The 22,497-nt window shown below is 42.5% G+C and overlaps 1 protein-coding gene across 10 annotated transcripts in view; it reads left to right on the top strand.

The window, feature by feature from the left end:
* The first annotated feature begins 246 nt into the window (after positions 1-246).
* Positions 247-22,497, top strand: part of odr4 (odr-4 GPCR localization factor homolog) — a 59,683-nt gene continuing 37,432 nt past the window's right edge. The window contains exons 1-5 of one of the 10 annotated variants that reach the window (XM_033028218.1): positions 247-437; positions 4,034-4,139; positions 6,405-6,561; positions 13,344-13,475; positions 18,029-18,127. In XM_033028218.1, coding sequence (XP_032884109.1) covers positions 6,463-6,561; positions 13,344-13,475; positions 18,029-18,127 — 330 coding nt within the window. In that variant the 5' untranslated portion in view covers positions 247-437; positions 4,034-4,139; positions 6,405-6,462. Of the gene's footprint in view, positions 496-4,033; positions 4,140-6,401; positions 6,562-13,343; positions 13,476-18,028; positions 18,128-22,497 lie in introns of all 10 variants that reach the window. The other 9 variants (XM_033028214.1, XM_033028219.1, XM_033028211.1 and 6 more) reach the window with 9 other exon arrangements.

Genomic DNA, 22,497 nt, shown 5'->3' with positions numbered 1-22,497 from the left:
GGAGGAATGGGTGACGTTTTCGTTCGAGCCCCTTCTTCGTGTTACCCCAGCAGCAAAGATCCTAGAGAAGCTCCTCTACTCTAGTATCTTTGATCCGCTCTGTGATCTATGAGCCGCAGGGGGAGTGGGGACGGGGGGCGGCTGAGTCTGCAGAGCTGTCCGCCGGCCGGGCGGAGGCGCTGCTCTCTCTCGCTCTCTCTCTGCAGGGCGGGGCGGGGCGGGGCGGGGCAGCGCGCGGGTGGGCGGGCGGACGGGCGGGCGAGGAGCAGCCGTTGGTCGCGCGCAGCCGCCGCTCCGCCCACGTGGCCGGCAGTTAGCGGGCGACACGTCATCGGTGCGGGCCATGCGGCGCTGATTGGCCGAGAGCTGCAGCGGGAGGTTACGGGGACATCCGACCGACAACAAATAAATACCACGACATTGTCAGAAAGAGAAAGGTGGGAGGAAAGAGCAAGATCGGTAAGAGGGGAGGCACATCCCCGTTACAGCACCGGTGTAAGTCGCTTCGCCAAACCAGCGGGCCGTTAGGACTCAATCCCGCGTGTTCGTCACGCTCCCTTACAGGGGAAGATTTAGACTCAACTGGAAGGCGCAAGTCGGCTGCAAGCGGTAGAATGGGCGACGTTTCAACCTGTTGGTTTCCCCTTGAGTACTTGCCTGACATGTTTTATTTGGGAGCTTGTGGTGACGCGACCTGAAGTGACGCCTCCGCTCTGAGGTCATAGTGAGCGGCGTGATGTCACCATTCCGCCTGACGTCACGCGGGGGTTGGGGGAGGGGGGTTCCCTATCAGCCCATTCCCTCCACAGACGCTGCGTGACCTGAGTTTCTCCAACACTGGCTGGAGACCTTTCTTCCTCCTCTCCCCCAACCAAATGGCCGAGCCCCCCTTGTTTAAGGTTTGCAAGAGATGGCACTGCATCAGATTATTCTCTTGTAACCACTCCAACTATACTTTGTAAGTGCCCTTTACACAGCAAAGAATTTCACTCTGATTTGTCACATGTGACAGTAAAGTATTCAATTCAATATAGCCAGTAGCCTTTTTATTACAAGCAAGATGGTTGTCCCAATTTACTTGTGATTAGATGCATCCATTCATAAAATTTGTAGCAGATGCAAAGTTTGTTAAGAGTGTGCAGGAGACAAACATCAGCATTTTAACGATTCAATTCCTTGAGTTTTCTGCTCCTTGACATGAGAAAGATCTAATGTCTGGAATTCCAGAATATAGTGTGTTGATTTGCAAAACCTCAATGCTGGTTGCACATTTGGATTTGTAGAGTGGCTGGTCCATACCATTCAGCAGGAACTTAACCTAATTAGAACGAGGGTTTCCATGTGAAATTGGCACAATCTGGTTAACTGGGGCATTTAGGATAAAGTAAAATTGAAAGGTAGGGTGGAAAAAATTAGCATGGGTTGGTATTAGGCTGGAGCACGAGATCCAGCGGCAACAGACTAAAGAGCTGGTGAGAAGGAAGAAAATTAATTTTGAATGAAAACTTGCATTTTTTTTATGAACACTATGCATTCTATGAATATATAAACACGAAGAAGGCAGCTAAGTTAAATATGAGACCAGTGGAAGCTGATAATTAATAACCAGAAACAAAGAAATGCCAGAAATATTAAATTCATTATTTACGTCAATCTTTAGCATGGAGATTATTCTAATTAGAGACTAATTTCAAATCCCAATCCCAAGGAATAAAGTATTAAAGAAACTCACGTCTAAAGGGCGACCAATCACGGAACTCAATGGTCTGCACACCTCAATTTTAAAGGAGGTGGTTGTAGAGATATTGTTTTTTTAATTTATTGCACATTTCTGTGTGTTTATTATTTTATGGTATCTATTAGGTACTGTCATTATAAACCTGTGGTGTTGCTACAAGTAAGAATTTCATTGTTCAGTTTTGGTACCTATGACAATTAAACTCTCTTGACTTGCTTGAGATAGCGGACTCATTGGTTGAAGGCACCAGAGGATTGATAAACAGCCAACATGTCTATTTTGTTCAAAAGCAGTGGGAGACAGAAGGCAGCGGACCATAGGGCAGTTATTCTAATACCCATTGGCGACAAGTCAATAATCAAAGATAAAACAATCATATTGGAAAGCTGAATCTAATTAACATGGTTTACAGAAAGGTAAATTATGTTTGACAAATTGGCTTGAATTCGTTGAGGAAGTGACAGAGTAGTGCAATGTATTTAGATTTCCAAAAGGTACTTAACAATCTGCCACATAAGATGCTGATGCACTAAGAAAGGGACAATGGCTTTCATATGTAAATTAGAGAGTTGGAATAAATGGTTCCCTTTCAGACTGGAGGGATGTAATATAGCGTGTTGAATTGCAAAACCTCAATGCTGGTTGCACATTTGGCTTTGTAGAGTTGGGCATCCTTAGATTGATTACCAGGCAGACCCCAGGGATTTGTTCTTCACTGACATCTATTTACTATTTTCATTATTGACCTGAAGGAGGGAATGAAAATAGATTTAAGAGCACATCGCAAAGAAGACATTGCGATATTGTGATGAGATGTAGATGGATTGAGTAATTGGGTTAAAATATGGCAAATGGTGTTTCAGGTGAGGAAGTGTGCGATCTTGCACTTTGGTAAGAAGAATCAAAAGAGAGATCAATTAATTGGAAATAGATTTAAAATGAGTGTAATTTCAGGGGATTCCAGTATAAGTGTTTGAGTGCATGAGTGACAAAAACATAGCAGACATGTTCAACAAGAAGAAGGCAAACTGCATGTTGGCCTTTATTGTAAAGGGGTTGGAGTTTAACAAAAGGGAGGTTTTGGTAAAGTTGTATGGAATGTGGGTGAGGGCACACCTGAAACACTGCATAGCTTTGATTCCCTATCCTAAAAACGGATATGGTAGCATTGAAGGAATCTGATGGAGATTTTTCAGCATAATTTGTGAGATGAGGGTTTGTCTTATGAAGAGAAGGGTGATAGTTTGGTTCTGTGTTCCTTGGGAGTTCAAAAGAGTGAGGTATGACCTTATTCAAAGGCAAGACCCCAATGGGGTTTCGCAAGATAGATATTTTCAACACTGAGAGAGTCACAAACAAGAGGGCATAGCTGCAAAATAAAGGGCTGGTCATTTAAAACTGAGGCACCTTGTAATATCTTCTCAGAGGGCAGTGAATCTCTGGAATTCTCCGTCATGGAGGGTGATGAAAGCCAGAGCATTAGATATATTTAAGGTGGAGATAGATAAATATTTGAAAGAAATTGAGAGTAATGGGGAACTAGCACCAAAGAGGAGTTAAGGCCGGTATAGATTAACCATGTTCATATTGAATACTGGGGCTAACAGGTGGTCTGCTCCTGTTCCTATTCTCTTGTTTTCTTGTGTGTTCTGGTGCTATTTGCTACAATGCCCCTTCAATGTCTTTCTAATTCTTTAAAGTGTTAATTTGTTATCATCTATCTTGTCTCTTATGATCATGTTCTTAGTTTATTTTAGTTTAAAGATACAGCGCGGAAACAGGCCCTTCGGCCCACCGGGTCCGCGCCAACCAACGATCCCCGCACATTAACACTATCCTACACCCACTAGTGACATTTTTTTTACATTTACCAAGCCAATTAATCTACAAACATATACATCTTTGGAGTGTGGGAGGAAACCGAAGATCTTAGAGAAAACCCACGCAGATCACGGGGAGAACGTACAAATTCCATACAGACAGCACCCGTAGTCAGGATCAAACCCAGGTCTCTGGCGCTGCAGTCGCTGTAAGGTAGCAACTCTACTGCTACGCCACCATGACCTGTAATATTCTCTGAAAATTGATCCAAATATTTGCAGGAAAATTCTAATTTCCTTCAACATGAATTCTTGGAGATAAGTCTTCCTAACAAAAAATGTGCTTATTTTTGGTTAAAGTGTAGTTATAGGGAATTTCTAATGATTCTTGCTTTGCTTATTTTTGTTCTCCAGAATATTGTGTAATCACCATGCCGTGTACTCCTACAATTTAAATCTTTCTGTTTTTTCCTAGTATTCCCATTCCCAGCACAGCGGAATGTGTAGTTTGAGGAGTTTTTGGAGTCACTTGTGCACAGTTTATCGAGCACGATAGACAGTTCCAAAGCCAATCTACTGAGGTAACTTCTGCCATGGCCTTTCTATAGATGTGTCAACAGACTATAGACTTCACAGCTTAGCAAACATTTGCTATTTCTGTATAGATAATTATGAATGATCCTTGGAATAACATATTGGAATTGTGCTTTTCCTCTAATTACAATCATCCAGAAGTTCAAGATCAGGAAATGTCAACTCTAAACGCCTATTTGTTGCATTATTCTAGACATTAGTCATTTCCTCCTGGTATACTTTTTCGGTGGTCTGTATTAATATTATCAGGAAGCTTTTGCTATGGTGTTTAGATTGTAAAAGCAAAATAGTGCTAATAAATATAAACTTAAAGTGCAAGAAATATTCAACAAATGAGACCACATCTGTGCGGAAGGGATTTTAAAATAACTTTTGGATTAATATCCTTCAATAAATACAGACTTTGGATTTTACTATAAAGTGTCTGACTGGAAACTAATATCAGCTAAACAGAATTGGCAATGTTTTGTTGTTTACATGTTGTTGGTATTGCTTGACGACTTTTACCATTATGAAGTTTCAACTTCTTTGGGGAACTTTTTTTCCAATTCATGATGTCACTGGAATCAAACCTTATGCTGTCACAGAAAGGGAGTTCTACATAGAATATCTGTTCCAAAGTAGCTGCAACCATTAGTTCCAAACAGGGTAACAAAGGGTGATTTGAGAAATACTGGTAAGTGTAAAAATAACATCTTCTAGAGTTGTGTAGCATTCAACCAACTATATTTCATGTAACCTACGATGTAAACAACATAAAGTGCAGCGATTTTGAGATAGTATTGAAACATATGGCCAGCAGTCATCAGGACAGGAACAGTGAAAATAAAACTAAAAATTAATATTTAAAAAAATACTAGCAGGTGGTGTATTTAAGATACTAGTTCAAGTTACAACATAAGCCACAGGCAAATAAAACAATATTTTTAGGTGGAGAATTTCAGCAGTGCAATAAAAACATTGCCATTTCTACATGCTAGTTCAAAGCAAACTCTTAACCAACGTTTTCTATCAATATTGTTTATATAATCAATTATACCTAATCTCTTATTTCACTTCTAATTTCTAATCATACATAAATGAAGATGGCTTATTCTAACAGTATTGGCTCATTTTCTTAAGGTAACAACCATCATGGTATATAATAATATGTAGGAAGGAACTGCAGATGCTGATTTAAACCAAAGATAGGCACAAAATGCTGGAGTAACTCCGCGGGACAGGCAGCATCTCTGGAGAGAAGGAATGGGTGATGTTTCGGGTCAAGACCCTTCTTCAGACTAGAGTATATAATACTGTCTTTGTCATAGATTGATGACCTGAGGCATCTTATAGGAGCACTGACAGGAATTGGTTTAAAAAAAATGGGTTTTAAGAGGCAACTTACAGTCATACTGCATGGAAACATACAGCTCAATTTGCCCATGCTGATCAAAGTGTCCCATCTACAGTACACTAATCCCACCTACCTGCGTTTTGCCTATATTGTTCTAAATCTCTCCTGTCCAAATTAAAGGAGAATAAATAGATTGAATGATAAAAGGACAGTGGTGCAGCGGTAGAGTTGCTGCGTTACAACGCCAGAGCCCGGGTTAGATCCTGACTATGGGTGCTGTGTGTGTGCAGTATGTACGTTCTTCCTACAATGGTGAGTGTTTTCTCGGGGTGCCCTGGTTTCTTCCCACATTCCAAAGACGTACAGGTTTGTAGGTTAATTGGCTTTTGTAAATGGATCCTTGTGTAGGATAGGACTAGTGTACCAGTGTTTGCTGGTTGGCACAGATTCAGTAGGCCGAAGGCCTGCTTCCACGCTGTATCTCTAAATGAAATTAAATAAATAAATGGAAAACTCTGGGCTATTCTGGATCTTGCAGCTGTGTCAGCTGAAAATATAGTTTCTATTAACACTAGAATCCACAAAAGGTCAGGATTGGAGGAATACAGAAATATCACAGGGTTGTGACTTTAGTAGAGCAACAAAAATTGGGAGAACAAAGCCATGACGAAATTTGAAAACAAGTCTGAGAATTTTAAAGTTGATGCTAAATAACAAGGCAAGCAAAAGGACAAAAATTAGATACTGGAAAATAGAAATAACAACAGGAAATGTAGGTTATTGCATAGAAGCCTTGGTACGTTATAAAAATGAACAATTTATTAACTGATGCGTGTTCATCTCATCTTGACTTAATTTTCTGTGGTTACGGTACCTGTATAATGTTCTAAATATATTATTTGTTTATCTAAAGTAGGAGTGAAGGCTCCTTTCTTTGTGTGTGAATTGGATCTGTTCACCAGGGACATATCATCATGGGAAAAACTTACCTCCTTGGAGAGTACAGTGAGAAATATCTTAAAAAACTGAAGGGAGAAGAACGATATGGAACAACTGGTGTTTTGCTGGGGCAGGTAAGCAAACTGAACAATATTTCATTCACGTGATAACAATGATTAAATTTTTTAAACCAAAATTATTTCAAAGGTAGAAAAAATGCAACTCTTCCATATGACCTATGAGGAGGCTTATGGATTAAATGCCAGCTCAGAGCAAACCCATCAGTCCCAGTCCTACTCATTTCCTTGTAATCTATTCTCCTTTATAATTATTGCCTAATTAACAAAATTAACATTAAGGCATTTAGTACTGAGTTTTTAGTAGTCATTAATGATTGAAATACTGTGTGTAAAACATGAATATTATGGATACCAGAGAACAAAACCCCCTGACCTGCAGAGATGTGATTTAGTAGCACCATTTTAAGCAAATTAACAGATGCTTTGTCTCTCATATACGTACTTCAAATGTCAGACTTTGAATTAAGGAAAATAACATCGACTTTTTTAATTGACATTTTTGGATTCTTTTTAATTATACTTCATATTGCATCCAAACACTTTACCTAAAAATGGATATAAAGCCTTTACTTCTTTGCTACATAATTGTATGCCATTGTTTTCATGGATAACTGTAATCAAATTCATAAGATCTTAAGACATAGGAGCAGAATTAGGGCATTTGGCCCAACATGTCTACTCCACCATTCGATCATAGCTGATCTGTTTTTCCCTCTCAATCCCATTCTCCTGCCTTCTCCCCATAACCTTTGACACCCTTACCAACCAAGAACCTATCAATCTCTGTTTTAAAATTACCCAATGACTGGCCTGGAAATGAATTCCTCAGATTTACCACCCTCTGGCTAAATAAATCCCTCCCCATCTAAAGGCACATTCTTTTATTCTGATGCTAAATGGCTGTGCCCTCTGGCCCTAGACTTTCCCACCACTGGAAACATTCTCTCCACATTCACTATCTAGGCCTTTCATTATTCGGTAGGTTTCAATGAGATTCCCCCTCATCTTCCTAAACTCCACTGAGTACAGAACCAGTGCCATCAAACACTCCTCATATGTTAATCCAATTATCCCTGGGATCATTCTTGTAAACATTCTCTGGAACCTCTCCAATGCCAACACATCCTTCCTCAGATATGGGCCACAAACTCTAATTCCAAATGTGATCAGACCAGCGCCTTATAAAGCCTTGTTGCATCCTTGCTTTCATATTCAAATCCTCTCAAAATGAATGCTAACTTGCCTTCCTTACTACACACTCAACCTGCAAATTAACCTTTGAGGAATCCTGCACCAGCACTCCCTAGTCCCTTTGCACCATCTCTGAATCCTCTCCCCATTTAGAAATTAATCTATGCCTTTATTCCTTCAACCAAAGTACATGACCGTCCACTTTGCTATGCTGCATTCCATTTCCACTTATTTGTCCAAGCCCTTTTGCAGACTTCCAAGCCCTTCCTGCTTCCGCAATACAACCTGCCCCTCCACATATCTTTGTATCATCTGCAAACTTGGCCACAAAGCCATCAATTCCATCATCCAGATCATTAACATATAACGTGAAAAGTAGTGGACCCAACACTGAGCCCAGAGGAACACCACTAGTCACCAGCAGCCAACCAGAAGAGGCCCCCTTTATTCCCTCTCTGCCATCTGCCAGTCAGCCAATCTTCTATCCATGCTTGTACCATGCCTCTAATACCACAAGCTCCTATCTAGTTTAGCAGCCTCACGTGTGGCAGCTTATCAAAGGCCTTCTGAAATTCCAAGTAAACAACGTTCACTGACTCTCCTTTGTCTGCCCTGCTGGTTGCTTCCTCAAAGAATTCCAACAGATTTTGTCAGGCATGATCTCCCCTTAATTAAACCATGCTGTTTTCCGCCCATTTTATCATGTGCTTCTAAGTAATGCAAAAAAAAAGTTCATTCTTCTTTCCTTCTTTGTTCTCCCGCGGCCGTGGCACTCGACCCTTCCATGGTCGGGGAGATCTTGGCTCCCGCAACCGGCAGTCGAGCCCTCTGCATCAGGGCAATCAAGCTCCCGCATCAGGGGGATCTCAGCTCCCCGCGCCGTCCGCTCACAAACATGGGTCCTGGCCCCATATGCACAAAAGGCTGCAGACTCCTGGACTAAACCAAACCCTTGATCCTGTCCCGCCAGCCTTTTTTTCCAAAATTTAGCAACTCAAAATGGGGGTGTGTCTTCGACGCCCTATCGCATTCAAATCCCAGGTCGACGGGGGGAGAGTCCAGTAGTTCTGCCAGGAAAGTGGTGCCTCAGCCCAGCGGGCAGCCACTGATCCGATCTTCATCGGGTCTTCCAAGGGCAACTTTTTAACTAACGCCTGGACTGCTCATGCAAGAAATGCAAAGTTTCGCTGTAGAATTACCGTATTTCCCGGCAATGAAAACGTACCTGCGTCGAAGACACACCCCCATTTTGAGTTGCTAAATTTTGAAAAAAGGCTGGCGGGACAGGATCAAGGGTTTGGTTTAGTCCAGGAGTCGGCAGCCTATTGTGCATATGGGACCAGGACCCATGTTTGTGAGCGGATGGCGGGCCACATCTATCGCCATAGTTAATAAATGGAGGTAATAATACATACTAAATTAGTACAGGTGCACAACCTTTTATCCGAAGATCCAAATAACGAAAACCTCCGAATAGCGGACATTTTTTCGGTCCTTGAAGAAAGGTCCTTGAAAACGTTCACCGAGGGCGGCCCGCAGAGGTGACAGCGGAACCTCCGGTCGGTCCTCGAAGAAATCCCCATTCATAAAAGAGAAGGTGAGGGTATATTGCGCGGGAGGGTTAATAATTGACAATATGCTGCTGCCTGCCCGCTGAGTTAAAAAGTTCCCACGGTAGACTCACGATACACAGTGTATCGTGAGTCTTGCGTGGGAACTTTTTAACTCAGCGGGCAGGCAGCAGCAGATTGTCGCTCCCTTCAGTTTCACCCCACCTACACCCCTCTGCTTCCCGGCCATGTGTGTGACCCCTTCCCTCCCCTCTCCAGCTCCCCGCTCATTGAACCGGCGCGGGGGCTTTGCACTGTCTTCACGTCGGCGATACCAACAGTTCAGTGCCAGTCACCGGAGACGTCAGGACCAACGGGACACCGACCCCCAGGCCCACTGGAAGCACGGAGATCCCAGAGACCCACAGCCAGCAGCAGCCCAGCCCCGTTCCAACTCCAGAGGAAAACTGCAAACTGGCCGGAGACGTCAGGACCACCAGAAGCCGTTCCCCGAGCTGCGCCCCCTCATCGGGACACCGACCCCCAGGCCCACTGCAAGCACGGAGATCCCAGAGACCCACAGCCAACAGCAGCCCAGCCCCGCTCCAACTACAGAGGAACCTGGGTTGCGGATGACGGGGCGCAGCTCGGGGCGTCGTAGGGGCCCATCGGGGAGCGGGTTCCTGTTGGTCCTGACGTCTCCGGCCACCTGCCATCCTCCGGGAACTGTACCGCCCCTTGCAGGAGAGTGGGGTTGTTTGCAGAGGGAGGGGGCAAGGGCGGTACAGTTCCCAGTCTCAGCTCCAGTCCAGGGGGGTGGCCGGAGACGTCAGGACCAACAGGACACCGACCCCCAGGCCCACTGCAAGCACGGAGATCCCAGAGACCTACAGCCAGCAGCAACTCCAGCCCAGCCCCGCTCCAACTCCAGAGGAACACGTAGGGGCAGAAGCTGATGGTGTGCAAGGTACGCCTTGTTCTTGGGGTGGCGGATGAGGGGGCACAGCTCGGGCTGTGGGCAAACTGCCACTTGTCGCCGTAGCGGCCCATCGGGGAGCGGATTCCTCTGGAGTTGGAGGGGGAGGGGGGTATTGTGCTGTTTGATCTCCCCCTGCTATCCCAGGGACAGGGAGACACAGCGGCTTTTTAGACTGGTGGGCAATCACTTCCAAAGTTCTGCCCACACAGTCAGTACACCTCTCCTACACTGCATTTCATACAAACATTTATTCTGCAAGAAAAAACTACATTGAAGACTCAAACTCGCGACCGAGTAACTGCCAGGATTGAGGCGCAAACTCGCGACCTAGCTCGGGGATTCAAGAATCCCCGAGCTAGGCCGCCTAAGGGCATGTAGCCCCGCTAGGGTGACATGAGTGCGAGAGGTGATTCAATGCTGCGGGCACATTTACAAATTCAGGAATTCATTCAACACACTGCATTTCATACAGACATTTATTCTGCAAGAAAAAACGACATTGAAGACTCAAACTCGCGACCGAGTAACTGCCGGGATCAAGGCGCAAACTCGCGACCTTGCGGATATGAGCCGAGCACTCTACCACTGAGCCAGCCATTAAAATCTACGCTAACAAATTTCCATTCCGAAGGCCGACAAATTCTGAATTACGAAAAGTGTCTGGTCCCAAGGCTTTCGGATAAAAGGTTGTGCACCTGTAATAATACAGACTAATAATATATAAATTAGTAATCCATACTAATAATACATAGTTTTCACATGTTTTTCAATTAGTTTTCTGCAGTTTCCAGATCGCCTGCGTGCCCTGTGACTAGCTGTAATTCCCAGATTGCCTGTGAGCCCCAGGACTGGCTGTAATGCCCAGGTCACCGGCGAGTCCCAGGACTAACTGCAGTTCCCAGGTCGCCTGCCCCGGGACTGGCTGTAGTGCCCAGGTCGCCTGCGAGTCCCAGGACTGGCTGCAGTTCCCAAGTCGCCTGCGAGCCCCGGGACTAGCTGCAGTTCCCAGGTCGCCTGCGAGCCCCGGGACTAGCTGCAGTTCCCAGGTCGTCTGTGAGCCCTGGGTCTAGCTGTCCGGTCCTGGCGGCCTCTCGCAGCCACCCGAGCTACTGAGTGAATTGCTGGCATGATCCCCGACCCTCTCCTCCTCAACGCTCATGCCCTCCCCGCAACTTTACCCCTGTCGGCCCAGCCATGCTGATCCGGACCAGACTCCCTACACGCTGTAGAAGGAACTCTCCCTCCCTCCTCCTCCTCCTCCCCCCCCCCCCCCCCCCCCCCAGCGGTGCTGTCCTTTTACAGCCGCTGTACTGAGGGATAGCCAAGTCTATCTTTCTTGGCTAACAATCTAACCTTCGGTCTCCAAGTCGCAGGTAAATTTTTAGGCCTTATTTTAGGGTAAAAAATTGCGTCTTCTTTGCCGGGAAATACAGTAATTTACATTTAATATTTGTTTTATTTAGGTTTCTAGCAGTCTATGGTTCATTAGAGACACGGGGGGGAGTTATAATTAGTGGTTCAGAGGTGTATTGTTGTATTATTATTACACGGACTCTGTTGGTCCGGCAAAACGAATAATATGGCACGGCTCTTGATTTAAGGGTGCCGGAAAATCAGTGATGGACTTGTATAACCAACGCTATGAAAATTAACCACTAATGCACTACATAGCCACTAAATGTTACACATGCGAATAAAGAGGATTGGTTTGATTGTTTACGAGTTGTAGGTCCCCAGCTTTGGCAGTGTAATTGATCAATCTAATTTTCTGTCAAACTGCACGGTGAGCAATGTTTTGTGGTACAGTTAGAGGTTCCAGGCCTTAACCAAGCAAAGTTTGTATTAATGTTAAGGCATAAGGCATTTGAACCAATTTGACTCAGAACAGGTGGCCTTTATCACATACAGTCTACCCATGTTATTTATGTACCTCTTTATAATTGATTTTGGTTAGTGGACGGAATGGCCCCACAGTAATCAGACTGCCTTCTGAAGCAATTGCTTTGATCATTATGCATTGATATTCTATTAAACAATGTAACAAACAGCCTTTTGTATTTTTAGCTCGCAGTGTCAAAAATATTTTTAGCTTTAAAAAGAACTTTGTATTTGAAAATAACTTGTCGTGACTTCTAGGTGGCTGGAGTGGATCCCTTACTCGGTTATAGCGGACAATCAGCAATAACGGACACCATTCCGCCCCCCCACACACACACGCGCACCCCCATGGTCCATTAAAACAAGGATTATCCGTACTCTACTGTTAAATTAGATCCTTACTGATATGCCATTGGCTAGTGAAAAGTAAACCTGCAAAATCTAAGATCATTGTCTCTCAGTGCCTTAATAATTACAAAGTCTGTTCTGCCACACTTCTTTCAAAGGCTCATTGTCATTATTCTCAGCACGATGCTTCATTTGGTCAAGCTGCCTAATTGGTTGGGAGACAAATTAGTGTTGTACATTACCCCAATTGTAGATGCATGAGGAGTTGATGCACATGTGAGATGGAATGGGTTACAGGGAAATAGCGGGAATGAGATTGCTCCCTTCGTACCCAAATAGACCCGATCAGCCAATGGCTTCCCTTTATGTAATTGAGAAATATTTATATAAATTCAGTACGAAAGAAACATAATGTTCCACAAAATAATTTAATAGGACTGCAGTACTTGAAATAATTGATACCTGTTTATTTGAAATATTTCTTAACAGTTTTTTGACAATTTCTATAACTTTGTATTTGTTTACTCTTTTGGCTTTTCTATAATGTTGTGACATTTTTCAAATCAATTACTTGCATGAGGGACGACCTGTGCATCCACAAAATTCTCAATGTATATTTAAACTGAGACTTACAAGCACATTGGAGCTGTTTAGTTATATTGGAAGGAGCAATCACCTTCAATTTATTGTCAAATGAATAGAATTTTTCAGAATCAGTGCTTTCATTTGTAAACAAATAGATAATTGTAAATGGTGATCAGATTTAGCTAATTTTGTGATAACCCTATGCTCCACTTGAACAGTGAAAAATCTGACGTAAAATGATGTTTCAGAATACTTTAGAAGTTTTTGTGTAATTGTGAGCCGATTTCCCATCATTTTACGTACAGGCTACATCATCGAAAACCTACATAATATTTGCTGCTCGAACTCCACTTAAAGATCAGGCTGAGCTTCCACCAGATAAACCAGATGAAATGAATGCAAGTGACATAGAGTGGATGGCTGAGCATGCTCGACAGGTTAGTGTTACCATGAAATAATTTATTGAAGGGAACTAAAGGGTTTTTGAATTTTTGTTTAAATTAATGATATCCTTCAAGTCAAGAGTTTATTGTCATGTTTCCCAGATAGGACAATGAAATTGTTGCTTGCTGCAGCACAACAGAATATTGTAGGCATACATACAGAACAGATCAGTGTGTCCATATACCATAGAATATATATATATACACACATAAATAAACAGATAAAGTACAATAGGCTGTTATAGTTTAGAGTTTGTGTGAAGTTGTGTTTAATAGTCTGATGGCTGTGGGGAAGAAGCTGTTCCTGAACCTGGATGTTGCAGATTTCAGGCTTCTGTACCTTCTACCTGATGGCAGCGGAGAGATGAGTGTATGGCCAGGGTGATGTGAGTCCTTGATGATGTTGGCAGCTTTTTTGAGGCAACAACTGCGATAGATCCCCTCGATGGTGGGGAGGTCAGAGCCGATGATGGACTGGGCAGTGTTACACAATCCTGTAACATTGCATGCAGTTGGTCAGCAACCAGTGCTGTCCTGAGATCGGGCAAGTGAAGAAGGATTGAAGAAAATTAATTAGAGAAAATTGGAGCATTACAACTAAGGATAGGGATTGACAGAGACCAACAACTGTTATAAGGCAGATTAAGAACAGCGGTTGATTCCAAAGGTTGATAATAGCTAGCATTAGGAATCAAAGCGAGCAGGAAATGTTACATATATAAAAATAATGGCTCAAATCTAAGTCTTTGTTAACTCGAGTTTTGATTATCCCAATTCATCCCTCTATCTTTCGTCTGTAAGCTCGAGCGTATTGAAAACTCTGCGGCATAAGTTATATCTTGCACCATCCTGTTCACCTTTTAGCACTCTGCTCACTGAACTACATTGAACAATTTTAAAATTCTCACTCTCATTTTTAAATCTCTCTATCCATTTCTCTAATTTCATCCAGTCCTATAACCTTAAAAAGTTTGGCCTCTTGGTCATCCCCAGAATTTACTTTCTATCCTTGCATTTCCTGTTATTAAATGGGTTGTGAATGTCTGGTCCTCCCAGATTAGTTGTTATTTCAGCCCTTGGCAAGCAGGATTAAAAAGAATCCTGAGGCATTTTATACATTAATTAAAAGCAAGAAGGTAACTAGGGGGAAGGTAGGAACACTCAACGATAAAGGAAGAATTTATGCTTGGTCAGAGGCTGTAGCAAAGGTGCTAAATTAGTACTTTGCATCAGTATTCACAAAGAGGAAAGACAGGATTGTGAGATGAGTGTAGGTTGGGTTATTTTGATCTCAGGAAAGTGGCAGTGTTAGGTCTCTTGATGAGCATTATGGATGTTCTTGGAGCCTTATGGGATCTGTCACAACTTATTGAGAGAGGGTATTGCTGGGGCCTTGACAAAGGTTTTTACATTCTCTCCAGTCACAGGTGAGGTCTGGAGGACCAGGGAGTAACCAATGTACTTCCTTTGTTAAAGAACGGGAATGGTGATAATCCAAGAAATTATGGGCTGGTGAGCCTTACGCCAATGGTAGGGAGACTTGGGGAAGATTCTTAGAGATAGGATTTACTTGCCTTTGGATGAGAACATGCTAATTCAGAATGGTCAGCATTGCTTTGTGTGGGGTTGGTCAAGTGTAAGAAACTTAATTGAGTTTTTTGAGAAGGTGATTGATGAAGATAGGGCAATGGGTATTGTCTACGTGGACTTTAGTAAGATATTTGACAAGGTTCATCATGGTAGGCTGATCCAGAATGCATGTGATCCTCAGTGATTTTGTAGTTTGGATTCAGAATAAGCTTATCTATATAAGAGAAGTTAAAGGCGGAAGGGGGTCATTCTGTTTGGAGGTCTATGATCAATTGTGTTCCACAGGAATCTGTGCTGGGTCATCCTCTGCTAGAGATTTGTGATAAGTATAAATGATTGGATGCAAACGAGGATGCATTGGTTAATACGTTTACAGATGACAGAAAAATTGGTGGACAATGAAGAAGGATGTCAAAGGATATGGGTATATAGCTAATTTACAAATATTGGCAGAGAAATAGGCAGATGGAACTTAATGTGTGAGGGGAAAGTATACAGTTAGTGGCAGGACAATTTACAGCATTGATGGACAGAGGGGTCCAAGTCCATACTTCCTAAAAGGAGCAACGTAAGTAAATATAGTGGTAAAGAAGGTTTATGGTATGCTTGTCTTCATTGTTTATAGGCATTGAGAATAAAAGTCAAGAAGACGTGTTGCATCTTCATAAATCTTTGGTTACTACGCATTCGGGGTATTGTGTGCAAGTCTGCTCATTCTCTTACAGGAAGGATGTGGAAGTTTTGGAGAAGATACTCATAAATCATAGGACTAGAATTAGGCCATTCGGCCCATCGTCCACACCGCCATACAATCGTGGCTGATTTATCTTTCACTGTCAACCCTTTTTTTCTTCCTTCTTTCCATAACCCTAATACAAATCAAGAATCTGTGAATCTCTGCCTTAATTAACATGGTGAACCTACGCTGTGATCCCTCAATAGCAAGAATGTCATTCCTCAAATTGGGAGACCAAAACTGCACACAATACTCCAGGTGTGGTCTCACTAGGACCCTGTACAATTGCAGAAGGATCTATTAGGCCCGATACGCAACTCCTCTTGTTATGAAGGCCAACATGCCATTTGATTTCTTCATTGCCTGCTGTACTGGCAGTAAAATGGAATTGGGGCTAGGTCAAAGATGGCTATGATAGAATAACACTGCTGTTAGGTAATTAGGCTAGAATGGCTTCAGCTGCCAATACAGCAAATCTTGGCCATTGGTTCAAGCTGCGAAAATGTAGCCTGAAGTATTCCACAGTTTTACAGAGGAGAAATAGGCAGTCACCAATTTTTGATGGGGTGTGTAGGAGTACATTTTATCTCCAGGCTCACGAGCAGTTGCTAGGATGTGATTTATAATAAACTCGGCAATGTCATCAGAACCTTGTGATCACTCACCTTTTCTAATGCATTAAAGAAATAACACCGTTAGAACATAGAACAGTAGAACACAGGAACAAGCCCTTTTGCCTATATTGTTTGTGCCGAACATGGTGCCAAGTTAAACTAATCTCATCTGCCTGTTGTGAATCCACCATTGTGACAGCCTCCACCACCACCACCTCTGACAATGCGTTCCTGGCCCCCACTACTCTCCATGTGAAAAACGTTCCCGCACATCGCCATTGAACTATGCCCCTCTCACCTTAAAGCTATGCCCTCTAGTGTTGGACATTTGCAACTTGGGAAAACGGTTCTGGTTGTCTACTCATAATTTAATATACTTCTATCAAGTCTCTCAACTTCCAAGATTCCGGAGAAAATAATATAAATCTATCCAACCTCTCACTGTAACTGAAACCCTCTAATCCAAGCAGCATTCTGGGAATCCTCCTCACTCTCTCCAAAGCCTCCACATCTTTCCTGAAATGGGTTAACCAGAATTGTGTGCAATACTCCAAATGCTGCCTAACTAAGTCCTATAGAGCTGCATCATGACTTCCTGGCATACTCAATGCTGCTAACAAAGAAAACAAGCTTACCATATGCCTTCTTTTCCAGCCTATCTATTTGTGCTGTAACCTGTGAGCTATGAACTTGGACTCCAAGATCTCTCTGCACATTAATGTTGTTGAGGGTCTTGCCATTGTCTACATACTTTCTACCTTTATTAGCATAAAGATCTATAAAGTTTTACCTCTGAAGTTTTCTAGATAATTAAAAATATATATATTGTGGCAGTAACTACGAGCCTCTTCGATGAGTACAGCTGAATGATTTTTTATTGATGCATCCAGAGAAATTAAGCACTGCATAATTCAAATTTATCTCTGGTGAAAATAAAACATCCAAGGCTTAATTTTTGAGGAGGGCTGTTCCATCAAGTTAAGATTTTAATTAAACTATTAAAAGAGCAATTAGTGGTTAAAGTTGATGATATCATTGTTAATGTATTATTTTCAATGTAATTTTCAATTTCTGGTCTTGGCCATTGAGACCAAGATAATAAAACATAATGAAACATTATTCAGATTTCATTTAAATTATTTATGAAAGCTAGGTGTCTAGATTGCCAACAAATAATAAAATAGCAGCCACTATACACAATGCAAGCTCTGCAGAAAAATGATATCTTTAACATTGAAGCATCACCTAAGAAGTAACAGGCAAGCAATTAACATGAATTTTCAGTCAAATACAAACTCCATGTTTAATATGTAACTTGTTGCAGCCTTGTAATTGGAATAACGTAGTCTGTTCCTCAGCAGTTTTCCACACTTATTGCTAATTCATTAACGCAATTCATGTTTTTCATTTGTGATAACTTGCTTTTTTTCCCCCATTTCTCTTCCTCTGTCTCTTTGTTTTCAAAAAACAGCTGAATCTCAAAGGCTATCATTTAATAATTTTTAACAAGACAGCATGGAGTATTTGGAATTTAACTTTGGTTTGAACAGTGCTTTGTTTAGAATTATTTCATGTTCATATCATTGAACTATCCTCAAACACTTCAGGTTTCCAGGATGTTACCAGGTGGAATATTGGTACTTGGGATATTTCTTATCAGACCAGCAAAAATGTCAAAAGAAGAAGCTCAGGATATCTTCCGGAAAGTAAGTACAAGGCCCGTGACCACTATGTTTTGTAATCTTATGTGCTTTACATATGGAATGAGGAGAACATGTTCGTGAGATAGATTTCAATTATAATATGGCTGCTCTCAGGCCGTGCCTGCCACCCTGGCTGATCCCCGGCCGTGTCGGTAGTGGAAATATCAAGGAATGATGTACTGGATGTAAAGCATATTTCCTTATAAAGTAGGATATTTCCCAGGTCCTAAAGCGGAAAATATCCTCTTATGAAAAGATGCGGCAGGACGGAGAAACCGAGGAGGGATGGCATCCTTGCAAAAGACTGAGTGGTAGGAGGCGTAGTCAAGTTAGCAATGGGAGTTGCTGGATTTATAGTAAATGTCAGTTGATAGTTATCTCCCAAAAATGGAGACAGAGATCCTGAAAATGAAGAGATGTATCAGAAATGGTTCAAGTGAATTTGAGGGCCGGAGTCATAATATCCTGCTTTTTCTCCTTCATTTGTAGCTGCAATATTTGTGTGGCTCATCTAGAAATGTTTCTGGTCAATTTTGACTTCTGGACTTTTGACAATGGAGGAAATGTCAACCATAATATAATTTAATTTTGTGGGAAATGGTTACACTTTGTTATTGCATCTGGTCATTGACTATCATCTGTGTTGTGCAAATACTACTATTGCTGACATTGTTCAGGTCTTGCTCTAGACAGGCATGGATTGCTTCATTATCTGAGCATTAAGTATGACTGGAATTTAACATGGTCTAATCATCATCGAACATGCCCAGTTCTGACCTCAAGATTGAAGAGAGATCACTCGTGAAGCAGCTGAAGATGATTGAGTATAATGAATGAATTAATAAGTTTATGAATTCATAAGTTTATTGGCCAAGTATGTACACATACAAGGAATTTGCCTTGGTGCTCTGCTCACAAGTAACAACACGACATACAGAAACATAGAAACAGAAAATAGGTGCAGGAGGAGGCCATTCGGCCCTTCGAGCCAGCACCACCATTCATTGTGATCATGGCTGATCGTCCCCAATCAATAACCCATGCCTGCCTTCTCCCCATATCCCCATGATTCCACTAGCCCCTAGAGCTCTATCTAACTCTCTCTTAAATCCATCCAGTGATTTGGCCTCCACTGCCCTCTGTGGCAGGGAATTCCACAAATTCACAACTTAACAATTAAGACTGACACATAAAACATTAAACATTAATGTTTTAACATAGTCTGAACTCTTGCAATAATGTTCAGAGGCTGAGATGATTGAATGAGCAATCATCAGCATCTCATTTTATCAGGTATGACCTCAACTAATAGGGAGATTTCCACTAAATTCACATTGACTTAATTTTTACAAAGAGTTCTTGATGTTGCAGTTAGACAAGTCTTGCTCTGATGTCAAGTGCAATCTCTTCACTCCTCACCTCTAGAATTCAGTTATTTTGTCCATATCCCAACAAGACCATAATGTGGTCTGGAGTTATGTTCCCTGTAAGATCCTATTGAGATTCAGTGAACAAGTCATTGTGGAATGTGTCACAGACACCTTTGCTATTTTGATGTAGACAAAATTGCTGGAGAAACTCAGCGGGTGAGGCAGCATCAATGGTGCAAAGGAATAGGTGACGTTTCGGGCCCAGACACTTCTTCAGACTGATGGGGGGGGGGGGGGGGGGACAGAAAGGACGGATTCGGAATGGGAGGGGGAGTTGAAGTGCTGAGCCACTGGGAGATCAGGTTGGTTAATGCAAACGGTGCGGAGGTGTTGGGCAAAGCTTGGTCTCACCGATGTAGAGCAGTTGACACCTAGAGCAGCGGATGCAACAGATGAGGTTGGAAGAGGTGCACGTGAACCTCTGCCTCATCTGGAAAGACTGCTTGGGTCCTTGGATGGAGTCGAGGAGGGAGGTAAGGTGACAAGTGTAGCATTTCCCGCGGTTGCAAGTAATAGTATCGGGAGGGGGTGGTTACGGAGGGAGCGGTCTCTGCGGAAAGCCGAAAGGGGAGGAGATGGAAAGATGGGGCCAGTGGTGGGATCCCGTTGGAGGTGGCCAAAATGTCAGAGGATTATCTGTTGTATGTGACGGCTGGTAGGGTGGAAGGTGAGGACAAGGGGGACTCTGTCCTTGTTACGTGTGGGGGGATGGGGAGTGAGAGTGGAACTACGGGATATAGAGGAGACCCTGGTGAGGGCCTCATCTATAGTTGAAGAGGGGAACCCCTGGTCCCTAAAGAATGAGGACATCTCTGATGCCCTGGTTCATTCTTTAGGGAACGGGGGTTCCCCTCTTCAGCACTATAGAAAAAATGTGGACAGAAACCATGGCATTTACACAAGATCATTATAAATTGGAGCCGAAAAATTCTACTCCTCAAGCAAACTGAAGTATTTAACAAGATTTTCTGCCGGAATCCCATATCCCTTGGTTCTCCGACATCCACAAATCTATTGGTTTGATCTTGAATATATTCAGCTAAGGAATCTTAACCGCACTTCAAATAGAGAATTCCAAAGATTTAGCTCATCTGAAAACATTTATCTTTTTTTACAGTTGTAAATGGCCTACCCCATTTTGAGACTGCTCTTTTTTTCTATATTCAGTATTATCAACTGTCTCTTCAAATTATTGGAAATGAATTGGATAGGAAGATTACTTATGTGATTGTGGAACTGCAGGATAACAGCAAAATGAATCATCTACTTTAAGATAAATGTTAAAAATATGTTTTCCATCATGTGCTGGGCCTTGTCTCCTTTGTGGATAGAGAGTTCTTGAAATCTCCTACTCATGGCTGTTTAATTGCCTACTGTTATTTTTTGACTAATCATGGCAGGAATACAGTGATTTAATTTGATCTCTTGATTGGAGGATTAGTTGATTTTGCAGATTGCTTGATGTAAGATCCTGCGTGGTCTTACAGAATTGAGAAAAAATAGCCAGCTTAATGTGAATAGTGGAGTGAGATCTGCAAAGCTTTGGATAGCAAATTGTAGTGGAATAGCATTGTGTGAACGATTCACAGTGTCCCATGAAAGCTCAATTTTGATTCCCTGGATTTGCTTTTGAATCATTCCCATTTACTGTGATATCACACAGCAGATGGTGACTATTAGCAACAAATCCTATTCCTTCGCACCATAAAACGCAGGCTTGGCGATCGCTTCACCCAACACCTTCGCTCAGTTCACAATAACCAACCTGATCTCCCGGTGGTTCAGCACTTCAACTCCCCCTCCCATTCCGAATCCGACCTTTGTCCTGGGCCTCCTCCATGGCCAGAGTAAGTCCCACTGTAATTTAGAGGAGCAGCACCTCATATTTTGCTTCGGTATTTTACACTCCAGCGGTATGAACATTTACTTCTCCCTCTTTCCCCTCCCCTTCCCAGCTCTCCCACAGCCCACTGTCTCCGCCTCTTCCTTTCTTATTTCCTCCCCCACCACCCCCACATCAGTCTGAAAAAGGGTCTCGACCCGAAACGTCACCTATTCCTTCGCTCCATAGATGCTGCCTCACCCACTGAGTTTCTCCAGCATTTTTATCTATCAGCAACAAAGGGATTGGTGGGGATGAGGTCATGTAGGTTTATTCCTGGTGTTGGTTCTCTCACAACCTTCTGGGGCAACATTTTGACACATCTTGTCGAGCTCCTGCATCTCAATCCATTGATCTGGATTCATTCCTGACCTCGAGTGCTTTTCTGTGTCAAACTTGCATGTTCTTTTGGTGACTCTACGTTTTCCCCAATGTTCTACTTTCCTTCCAAAACAAGTGGTAGGTGGGTCAATTAGCCACTGTAAAATTGTCTTTGGCGTGTAGAGTGAGTGATAGATAGGAAAGTGGGGAGAATAGACTATGGGGGAAATTAGTTGGGTATGGCATCGTTTTATGAGCCTGTATCATCTCTATCATAAAGAAATAGAGAAATGTGAAACTCATTCAGCAGCTATGCCTTTGATTACTTACCTGCTTGGTCTGCAATGGTATCTCAGAGTCACAGTTGGTGATGGCTATTTGATCTCCCCATTCTGACTATTTGTGTCCCAGTGGTACAGTTTTGGTTGCATGTTGTCACATGCTTCAAAGCTCACAACTGGTGTGGAAACAAATTATCCTCAATCCCAAAGACTGCCAAGGAAGAGAAGGGATAATCTTCCATAATACATGTTCCATCTGTTTCTAATTCAGAAAATAACTATGAATGGCTCCTGAGCAAAAACACAGCAAATGGTATGAGATAGCAAATGCAGTGTAATATTCTGATTAAATATTACCATTGGATATGGCTTCTATTGTGCATTGTTTTATATATCAACCCAAAATATTAATTTGTAATGATCTTTTACCTGTGTGCAGAGTGATTGTACACTGTACAA

The sequence above is a fragment of the Amblyraja radiata genome, chromosome 10, assembly GCF_010909765.2.
Source record: "Amblyraja radiata isolate CabotCenter1 chromosome 10, sAmbRad1.1.pri, whole genome shotgun sequence".
In the NCBI taxonomy this organism is placed as follows: Eukaryota; Metazoa; Chordata; class Chondrichthyes; order Rajiformes; family Rajidae; genus Amblyraja; species Amblyraja radiata.
Note: the sequence above shows the minus strand (reverse complement) of the source record. Positions and strands in the feature narration are given on the sequence as shown.